This window comes from Branchiostoma belcheri, unplaced genomic scaffold (assembly GCF_001625305.1).
Source record: "Branchiostoma belcheri isolate BF01 breed outbred unplaced genomic scaffold, Haploidv18h27 scaffold21, whole genome shotgun sequence".
In the NCBI taxonomy this organism is placed as follows: domain Eukaryota; kingdom Metazoa; phylum Chordata; class Leptocardii; order Amphioxiformes; family Branchiostomatidae; genus Branchiostoma; species Branchiostoma belcheri.
In genome coordinates this window covers 495,993-507,126 of record NW_017803602.1, presented here as the reverse complement: position 1 = coordinate 507,126, position 11,134 = coordinate 495,993, and the positions used below count along the sequence as shown (strand labels likewise).

The 11,134-nt window shown below is 43.3% G+C and overlaps 1 protein-coding gene across 1 annotated transcript; it reads right to left on the bottom strand.

Annotated features, from left to right (window-relative positions):
• Positions 1-1,636: 1,636 nt before the first annotated feature.
• On the bottom strand, positions 1,637-11,024 carry LOC109469607 (B-cell lymphoma 3 protein homolog). Its single transcript, XM_019768147.1, has 8 exons — positions 10,826-11,024; positions 10,530-10,718; positions 6,772-6,943; positions 3,918-4,026; positions 3,476-3,677; positions 3,017-3,105; positions 2,654-2,899; positions 1,637-2,396 (listed from the first exon to the last, which is right to left on the bottom strand). Exons 1-8 carry the CDS (start codon positions 11,022-11,024, stop codon positions 2,190-2,192), a joined length of 1,413 nt encoding a protein of 470 aa, XP_019623706.1. The 3' UTR covers positions 1,637-2,189.
• Positions 11,025-11,134: the final 110 nt, after the last annotated feature.

Genomic DNA, 11,134 nt, shown 5'->3' with positions numbered 1-11,134 from the left:
GGCTGGTAATACAAAGGCTTAGACACACGGTAGACAATGAGGTTTTATTCATACAGAAGCAAGCACAGTGGTGAATCTAGCACGACCCCTGTAGTGTGAGGTCATGTAGTGCTTTATCACCCCCTACCCCTGGGAGACTTCCTAGCACCTATATATTTCAAAAGAACCACCGTGTGTGTGCATGGTCAAAGGTAGCCAGAGCTTGAATGCGTACTCACTACCTAAGTTTCATGCTTAATCAGTCGAGATTTTCAAGTCTTCGGAAAGCATAACTTATTCTAATTATATTGCCATTGTTGTTTTTTCTGGTGTTATTTTCAAACCCCTGCCTTTGTTTCTCACTCTCCACATCCATTACCGGGGACTTCTGGTTTATTTTGACCTTGGTAGTTGAAAATACGTACATACTTTGATAAACATGCACCTGTGCCAGTACATTGGGACGGAGAGACAATTCTTACCACTCAAATCCTACAAAGCATTGAATCCAAAACACTCCTCCATGTATAGAATGGACGCCATCTCCACTGCACCAGGTACATGTATGTACGTCTTTACAGGTTTCAATCTGGGGATTGGAGCTTCTCAGAATTTGTACAGTGATGAAAATGTACCAGGCATTGGTTGTCTGGATCATCTAATTTCCAAGAATGATTGGTTACTTTTGATCAATCTTCTGTATAGCTTTTTTTATAAGAGAATAGGAAATCCATCAGCATGAATGGTGTACGTCTTTTATATATAAAGCTCACTTTCACGGCCGCTCCGCAGTTGTACCTGCCTCTGGCACGCTTCTCTACACGGTAACGACGCTTCCCAGCGAAGGAATCAGGGCGAATTCAACATCAAATCTCTGCCGTCCATTCAGCTGTATCTATCTTCTCTAACCATTCCTCCCTCCATCTATCTCTCCAAACCGCAGCAGTTTTACGAGAATTACAAAGGACCAGACCACGTTTGAAGTCGTGACGGGCGGCCTTATCTCTCCCCACTTCCCGGGGAACAGTGATTGAAAGTCATCAGTGGTACTCCAGATAACCCGCCGGTCCTGATCACTCACGGAGCTGCCAGCCTTTCATCTTCTACAGGGGCCCCTACGGTCAAACACGACTCATTTACGTGATGGAAGCGCCGCGAAAAAAAGGGGTGCTGAAACATACATCATACGATCACAGACTCAAAGAGATGAAATACATCTGAGGTATGATCTTTTCGACATTTCAAGTGAAAAATACTTCACATGCTGTGATTTTAATGGTGTTTTCAGGGCATGCACCAAACTGGCGCCATAGTTTCCGATAAAATCTCATACTATAAGTTCATCACTGCTGTGAACATCGACATTTAAGAGAAATAAATCGACTGGTCTGACCCTATAGGGACCTTAAAAGAGCGAAACGCTTTCCTTTGCGTGTCGAGTTATGACAAAGTTGGTATCACATCTGAACTCTCTGACCTGTCTTAGAAATGGATGAACGTTTTGACGTAAGTATTGAAAGTTTTTTTTATCAAGAACCAAATCAGCAGGAAGTGTCTCATCCAAAATATAGATAACTCGATATAAAACAAGGAGGCGGACAGTTTAAAAGTATTAAATAATGTATATTCAAGACAGCAACCAACATTATTCGACGCTTGGACTATATGACACCATGTAATTAAATATTTTGTTAAATATTTCATTAATACGTATTAATCGGAGAGGCGACCGGTGAAGCCGTACAGCAGCGGCACCTTGTTGCCTAGCTTGGCAGTGCAGTTACATATAGTATAGGCTATACTTTTTCAGTATCACAGATTTCTGCATAGGAATATAGGCCTCTCGCAAGTAACGCCCCAACTTCTAGGGATGAATAACCGCCACAAACGGTCAGTATGACGGTTATATCTAAGATGGCGAAAGTTCACTCGGAACGCACAGAGAATCATTCTTACTAGAATTTCTTGTCCAAAATATAGGGGTAAAAAACAGGCGTGTTGAGGTAGAGGGAAATGTGTAGAACAACGTGGCTAAATACAATGTACGTCTTGGCCACGCGACTACAACTGTCAACTATCTACGGTGTATTTAAATCACACTTCACTATGAAATCTGACTTGATTGCGGCTTCCCCCATAACCGTTTGCGGCAGTGCTGAAGGTGTACAAACGACAGTGTATAAGAGATATCCTGGAGGTTAAATGACCAGCTATCTTCCAAGGCCTGGTGACGATCGCTGAAATTGTGGTGTTTCCTCTGGTGAAGGTGATGAATGTTCGGAAGGATGAGAACTGCCACAAGACGTGCCTGGTGAACCTGACTCCCTCAGCAGCGCCACACTGCGAGGGAAGGCAGCGGGTGCAGAAGCGGCGTTTGGCGGCTGGGGCTTGTATCTACCCCTCATCATCTGACTGATCTGCACAGAGTAAGATGGACATGTATCTTTGTTTTTCAAGTCAATACTTCATGTCACCTTCAATAAATCGATCTCTTTTTTTCATATTTTGAGGTGCAACAACCTACCTACATACCAAATGTCAATCACAATCCATAAAGGCTTTCTTAAGTTATGCTTATTATAATAAGTAACACACACACACACACACACACACACACACATGGAAATTACACGGAAAATATGGTTACTAATAGCGACCCAGGACAAACACTGACCACTCTGGTCTTGACCACGGCCAGTGGCGTGTCGTTGTGAGAGTTCTTGACGCCGATGTCCGCCCCGTGCTTGATGAGCAGTTTGACCATGTTCTGCTGGCCTCGTCCACTGGCGGCGTGCAGGGGGGTGTTTCCCGCGTAGCACTGTGCGTTCACCTTGGCGCCTGCGCGGAGAAGGTACAGAACCATGTCCTCCTGGTCTCTCTCCACGGCGTGAAACAGCGCCGTTCTGCCGCTCTTACCGTCCTGAAGATACAGAAACAATTATCTGTGTGATCGCTTTGTAACGTTGTAACATTTGTCTAGATGTACGACAAAAAAAATCTCAAGTAAACCCCAAGCATGTCCTATCCCGTCACTTACCGTTGCATCGACATCTGCGCCGCTGTCCACCAGTAACATGGCGACATCCTGGTTCCCCGTGTTCACGGCCACGTGCAGAGGTGTCAGGCCTGACAAAGACGACAGAAAACGGTTGTGTTGTAATCCCCCTTTTTATGACCCTCCAATCGGTACAAGGAATGGTAAAAAAATTAAGTTAAGTTACTGTTACTCGTAACACACCTATTTCCTCACAAGATTCAAGTGAACATGGGTAGCCTTCATTAAAGGACGTTATAAGGGAGTCATGTTTGAGGAGGGCCCACGTTAAAGACCCCACCACGCTTATTGAAAAGAGTAGGGCTTGGGGTCTTTCCAGGTGAGAGTGGGTCAAACCTTTCTTTCCGGTTTCCGGGTCAACATCTTGAAAAGATGATAGTCAAATGTTATGTCAATCCTTCCACAAATGTGGTAAATCTCAATAAAACCTGTTGTTCTTACCGTCGTAGTTCCTGAGCTCCAGGTCCAGTTCCCGTGTGGTGCAGGTGAGGATGGTGTGTAAGCACGCCGTGCTGGCGGTCTGGCACGACAGGTGCACCGCCGTCTGCCCGTTTCTGTCCTGCACGTCTGCGCATGCGCCGCTCAGAACGAGCATGCGCACCAAAGGCCATTGTTCTGTTATAACAGCCAAGTGTAGTGGAGTCTGCATAGAAAATAACCGGAGAAAAAATTATTGATATAGATAATAAACAATACAAAGAATAAACATCAAAAAAGGGATGAGAATTGCACATTTTGAAGCGTGGGTGTTTTATAGAACTAGAACCCGTGCCTAATGCTAATTACAAAACTTTCCGTCTATCCAACTCAATAAAACATAACCAAAACCGAGGGACATGATATCTATCTTGCTGTCCAGATATGGCGTCTGGTTGCTCCATACCTGCCTGAGGTGGTTGTAGATGTCGATGTTCCTGTGCGCCATGGCCAGCAGTGTCAGGTACCTCTCCGTCAGCGGGACGTTAGCCTGGGCCACGGCGATGTGTAGGGGTCTGTCAATACACCGATATGAGACCATCAATTTCCTTTATCCTTAGTGCACGTGTTCTTAAAAAAGGCTTGGGTATTTTGAGGAAAGTTACCTGCTTTACAATTACGTCACGTTTTTATTACTTATCTCATGACTCGAGAATGGCAAGCTTTTGTTTTCACGTTGAATAAATAAATAAATAAACCGTGTAAATGAAAGGAAAACAGGCATATCGGACGAGATCGGAGTATGTATTTAAAACAAGAAACCGGAACCATTGCGCGCGAGCCTGACATTGTTTCCGTGGGACGATTGTTGGGGTTTCCTGGAATGGAACATGCCGATTTCAATTCCAGGAACGAATATTGTTCACGCATAATAGAGAGGCAGTAACGTAGAAAAGGCGCTTTTTAACAGGACTCACATGGCAAGATTTTTCTGTATCTTTCGGTTTTGACTGGCAATTTTATCTAACAGACTTAAGTAACTACCCAAAATTAGAACGAATTACCGGGTTGACAAAATATTGTTTCTATGAGATAAACAGCCAAAGCCGCCACTTCCTTTTCCTATTTCGTGTAATATTTTATTTGATTGACGTTATGTGGTTTATTTTTTCCTGATCCTCTCTTTGGTAACAAATGTAACTGAGGCATAGGTGAGTGTCCGGGCGGTTGTTTCCCGGGTAAAAGCACATCTGGAAGCAGAACAACATGTTACTAGTAGCTGCGTGCAGCTAGGCTAATTATCGAGACGATGAGGAACAGCTAGCCGCTACGAGTATACTGCTTCAGAAACCTGCTGGAAAGAGTAGAAATTGCCCAATTAGCCAGGTACCATACTAGAGGAGTTGGTCCGCTAAAGGGGTACAGTCTGCTGGCAAACTCCCCTGGTATGTTATTAATTATCTGTCTACTTGGCCAATTTCTACTCTTTCCAGCCGCTTTTGAAGTCTGGTAGAGGTGGAAGTGTCGCGTAACATGGCATGACTTTTTTCCTGGATGAGACGGAACCACTGCGGTAACCAAAACAGGGCCACCCGCGTCATTATAAATTATGCGCTTTGATCATCCTGTATTATACAAACCCATTTCAAATTATATTTTTAACATCACAAAGAAACGAGAAGAAGCCGAACCTCTGTATTAGAGTAGATTTAGAGCTGTTTGTACAACAAACATGTATATTACCTATTTCATCTGTTCACCTGTACTTAGCCCGGTAGGGCATGAATGTACAATAAAGGTTATTATTGTTATTGTTATAAAAACTTTGATACAGAACTAGGACCGGGACATGTGCGTCTTGCACGTGGATGCGGCTGAAAGGAAACACGGAACTACCTAAGAAAAATTTAACCTTGACGTTTACGCAATTACATTTTGAATAAAGTTGCATGAGATTGGTTTTGTCCACTTCCTTGAAAACTGGATTATCGTATATTCCTCATGAGATACGACATCGTTCCACTTTTCCGTATTACTCACGTATACATGTTCACGGTCACGTAAATGTAGACGTTGGATGATAATTTATTCAATACTGTAGTTTTCAAGATTTTCTATGAAGCTTTTTCAGTGAAAAGGAATGGGAATATTTCAAGCAATCGTTACTTTGCAATAGTCAGTTAAGGAACAGAAGTTATTCCCGCGGAGTTTACTCCTTTGTTCAGAATAAGTGTGCAAGCTTATGTACACGTCAATAAGGGAAGCTTAGATATGCGAAATGAGCGCTAGCTTTGCGTTAAAATATCTGAATACTATATAAGCAAAGCATTCTGCCAAACACATTGCAAACACTAATTTCTATGTGCTTTCGAACAGAAGAAGGACTTGAGGGGTCAGATTATTTTGTTTCCCTTTTTCTTGTGGGCATAGCGCTTGTTCAGAGGAGATTGTCCGTGATTTGTCCCGACCCGGCCCACAAGGCATGCACACCCGGAGTTGTGAGTCACCAACTAGTGGGTGGCTATCCAAGTCTTCCTCCCAGAATTCGCGTTTTTAAGACAATCATGCGTTGAGATGAGAATCAGAGGGACCCTTCATAGAATCGATGAAAAGAATTCACTTTTCTCGAATAAATTGCAAAAATGTTGATAATGATTATACCAAATATTCCATGAGAACTGGTATATATTCAACCTATGTGTAAATTTCAGATCATTCTAGATCTAGAAGCTTTGTCTTAGTAGTTTCAGCACTGGTATATCGATGATTTCGCCACCCAAGGAGAACGCGACTGAAACAGTAACGTGATCGATCTTGGGTGTCTATGTGAAAGCGTCGGACGCCAGATCCGATGCCGTTTCGATTATTGTGTTACAGTTGAACCTTGACCCGGCCAAACCACGGATCGCTCAATGGACTTCCGGTCAGTTCCAGGGAAGAAAGCTCGTCATGTTCGTGTTAGCTGAGTCATCAGGTTAACTTTAGTTTGAGTCAGGACACCCTGGGCACTTCCTGTTGAGTATCAGTCCTTTGGACAAGTTGAGAAGCCCGAGTAGCGATTCTAGCATTTTCGATCAGAAACGTCCAACATCATTAACTGTAAATCACACGTCTTGTACTAGTGTAGGCTAAAGCTTGTCCGGGCACAGTTACACTTCTTGGTTACACTCATGAAACATTCATGATCTATTTTACAACATAGCTAACAGAATAGCAGATGTAAGGAAACGAACTTGCTTCACTACAAATGTTCATGTTTTGAAATGGTGAACTTCTGCCTCAAGTTTTTTTAATAAAGACATTTCTGAACAAACACTTACGTATCACCATCTTCGTCTTGCCAAGAAAGTTGTTGGAGCTCCGCTGGTGCGAAGACGCCTAGGCGTTGGTCCACGAAGTTTGGTACAGGAAGACTAAGAGGAACGGGCACGTGTGGTCGACCCAGTGTGCTAGGTACCGTGTGGACGGGTGGCGGTCTCGCTTCTTCAGCACCTGTGGGGTAAAACATAGCCCACTGTTGGTGGAAGTACGGATAGTCAGGGTAGTAGAGCGTATAAAGGTCGTGTAGGCAAGGCATAGTCTGGGCCGGCATTCTGGTAAAGCTTGGCAGTGACGAAGCTATGGGTTCGGACATCATAGGAAGAATGACTGGGAAACCAAGCCTGGATGTCCTTTTATACACAGATAAGCAGAAAAGAAGGGGGTTCCCCGCGCGCCGAGGACGTTGGCGTGTACGTACGTCCTGTGCTACACGTGCGTCCTGTTCTCTGACACACGCGGAAAAACCCCGACAGTCAGGAGTCGTCTGTCAGCTGTCGGTTTCACCACTACTCACGTGTACGGACGGGGATTCCCGAATGTTATAAACCGCAATTTGCTAAGGTCATGAAAAGGGAATGACTCAGAAGTACTCTAGGTGTTTCCTGATGTGTTATATATACGGGCCGACATACTTGCTATTCATGCGTAAACTGAAGTACCCCCTCCCCCAAATTCATATCGCGTCTGTAAACAGCAATTACATACCAAATTACTAGATAAGTTTGTTTGCGTTTTTTTCCGGTACCAGTTCCTCATGGAAAATCAGCAAAACTATTTAATTTGCGCGCTGTCTTTGACAAACATGGTTAAGCCTTGTGTTTGTGTATATGAGACGTCATATAATGATAGCGATATCACGTTTTTCAATTTTTAAAACCTACCCGTGAAAACCTGTATAACCAGTTTACGTCTACAGATATTCTTAATAAACATCATTACATAAATATATATGTACATGTATATAAATGTAGCAACTTTCTACGTAATTGGGAATGCTTCCTTAAAAGCTGATCGCCTGGCCCGTAGGCAACCTAAGTTAATCCTAAACTAACTAGAAAGGCCAATATTTGCTTTGGAGCAAATACAGCGATGGCTTCACCACATTTTACGACATGGCAGGGAAAGAATGAGAAACACAAGGGAAAACAATGATTTACATTGATATAACTATAATATGAAGTAACATACAACTAAAACAACAGTTGGATAGCTATTCCCTACTTTATTGGTTAGGATTTTTAATTGCATAATGCAAACTGTTGATTTTCAAAAAAAAAAAACGTTCATGCCCCGCATTCCAATGCTGGAGCAGAAAAGCTTGAAATACCTACCAAAACACTTGAATAAAGACATACTGTCAGTATGGAAATGCTCTGTGCAGGTGTTAATCAAGTTAAATCCCAACAGCCAATCAGCAAGAAGTATAGAGGAAAGCTGCATGCCTATTGGTTGATGCCCTGCATTCCATTGTGATGACTCATGCCCAGACGTGGTAAACACGGCATACTAACACAGTAATACATTTGCTATAACACAGCCAAAAAACTCAAATAAAACCATTCTAAAAGCCTGTATCACAAAAATTTAAAAAACGCCTAGGGGTATTTGCCCACTGTACCTCCATACCAAATTTCAGGACCTTAGGCCCTAAAATGAAGAAGCTGAATCCATTTAAAAAATGGCAGGAGAAGAAGAAGAAGAAGAAGAAGGAGAAGAAACATCAGAAAAAGCAATATGGGTTCACCACCACTTCGTGGTGTGGTGAACCCATAATTATGTATGATGTTCGATGATTGGGTTCAGCTTACTGTGGATTTGAAGAAGCAAAACTGTGTAGTACATTTTGCAACACTACCTTGGATTGAACGTAATATAACGTTACATATATAGCATGAATAAAAATTTGCGGGAAATTACGGTTCAGGTACGTATTGACCAGAGAGTATGTACACGTGTGCAGGGTACAGAACAGCGCACAAATAGGGCCAATTACCCTAAACACGCGCCTCCGCTTCCTGGTTAATTTCTTGGAAAGAAAGGTCATCAGAAAAAGGCGGGGGACTAGAATAGCGACAATGGGTATGTTGGAAAATTTTGGAAACAGTTTTCGTAATTTTCTTTTTCCTACCATCGTTTTCCGTTTTTTTTTAATTAATAATCAACTTTCATGTAGAACAGTGTTTCTTTAAGTAAATTTGCTATCATTCATTTTTCCTCAATTTCTTTGTGAACGCGTCTTTTTCTATCTTAGCAGGGTATTCAGACATGTATACTGTTACAATCAAAGACAAAAGCACAAATTCGGCGGTTATGTATAATGCCCTCTGGCGGTAAAAGAAACATCAAATACAAGGTTGTGCGAACATGTCTGCGGGAGTGCAGTGTAGTGTGTGCATTGTGTATTAGTGCGTGTATGTCTCAGTTCAACAGTCGGTGCCTTCGGTCAACTTACGTACTAGCTTGATTTCAGGGTCAAGTCTCGATGCAAACCCCATCGACCTCTCTACTCCCCTAGGACTAGGTGTGGCAATGCAGAGGCGGGTAGGATCGACAGTTGCGACCTGAGACACTCCCAAACCTCATTATCACGCGTACAGTGTATTCACAGTACCAATGCATACCACACCTTGTTAACCGCAACCCAGTAAAGACCAACGGCAATGTAACTTTAGCCTGGTGCCCAACTCGTAGTGCGCTGGCATAATGACTCAAGTCCTTGGCATGTTTGTATGTGGGGAGAATACGGGCTAGTCTTAACACGTCCCGATAGTCAGCAAGACGTGGATATGGCTACTATAAAATAACAGTGGCTCAAACGACAAGTTTTCGTCACTTTAAAGTGGCGTTTGTGTAGTTGCATGTTTTATGCTTATTTATCGGGCTCTCTTTCGTGAAAAGAAAGCTCGACCTTTGCTTGGAGAGTACTGAAGAGTGCGCCTGAGGCACAGGCCTGCCCCATTACCTGACGAGGAAGAACGTATTAAAAAATATAACGTTCTTCGGAACAAAACAAATCCGCACATACTGAGGTTCTATAAGAGTTTTAATTTTGGACAGAGTCCGAGTTTCACGGTCGATTTCGAGAAGTGACGCTGGAGCACGCTATGACTCACGGTATGGTTTCGTACGTTACACCAGGGATGTCCCATCGTCAGCGCTGTACTTTCTAACTTCCCATACAGAGAATATCGGTAGATTGGACTGCGATAAGACTTAACTTAGGATACCACTGCCACTTACCACTACAGTTTTCTTATATAGTACTGAACAAAATTGCGAGGAAAGAAAACCAAATGATAGTAACATGAGATTTGCGGCATCCGACCTTCATTTGAGGATATAAATATATTTCACGAGTTTGTGGAATTGAAAAAGGACCGATCTTTACTTGTTTTCAGAATATATGCGTTATGCTGCTGTCGTTATAACATAACAACCATTACTGCTGATACCCACAGGATAACGCTGATAAGCCATTTGTTGGTGTAAATTCGAAATTCCGTATCTCAATTGACATACACCATAACGTTAATGTGTTTGTTGTGAGACCTGTATGTTTAACCTTGAAACAGATCGTCAAACATCATCTATTTCCGCAAGTGCCGGTCCGGTCAACCCTCTTTCAAAACACTGCGCATATGCTCTATACAATTCTCAATTTTGTTCTTCATGCATCGACAATCAAAATTGTACACCATTGTTCACCTGAGCCTTAAATGTTTTACTGATCGACCTGGTAAATCGGAAATATTCTCACCTTGTGGGCGAAGTTGTGGCCCCGCCTCTTCCTTGACGCTCAAATTACTAGTCGTTTTCTTGTCCGTGGTGATATTGTCATGGCTGGGTCTTACACTTGAGTTACTCCTTACCACTGTAGGTGTAGGTGTGATATCTGTCTCTGACGCCGATACGAAGTGCCTTCGTTTTTCGGTGGGAGTTTGACGTTCTCACTCTGGTGCAGCCGTCGCCTGGCAATGGTCAGGCCTTCAGGAAATACAGGCCGCCTAGATACTGTCATGTCGGACGGAATAGTTGTGGACGTGTTGAACGTACCGTTGAAAACAGCGCTGTCTGAAACCAGGGGGAGACAGCGAACTGTGGACTCCACGGGCCGGGCGCTACAAGTAGGGGGTTCCCAGAACCGGGCAGGCGACGCGGGGGAAAGTCCGGCTGGCAAGTGTTGGCGGTGTGATTCCGTGTCCATTCTACGGCTCCTGCCGGTCCAGTGGGCGGACTGCGTGGGACATCCCATGACGAGCGCTATACAACAGGGTGTAACTCAACTTGCCCCTGCACCGGGAGTGTATATATACGTATGATTGTACAAAGGTGGGCGGAAATAAAAGTCTGGTATTTTACACC

Excerpts from the sequence above, each read along its gene's own strand:
- LOC109469607 (XM_019768147.1), bottom strand. The coding sequence starts at position 11,024 with ATGGGATGTCCCACGCAGTCCGCCCACTGGACCGGCAGGAGCCGTAGA. Across the intron at positions 10,719-10,825 it reads AGACAGCGCTGTTTTCAACG|AACGTCAAACTCCCACCGAA; the intron begins GTACGTTCAACA and ends CACCAGAGTGAG. Across the intron at positions 3,678-3,917 it reads TCTACAACCACCTCAGGCAG|ACTCCACTACACTTGGCTGT; the intron begins GTATGGAGCAAC and ends TTTTCTATGCAG.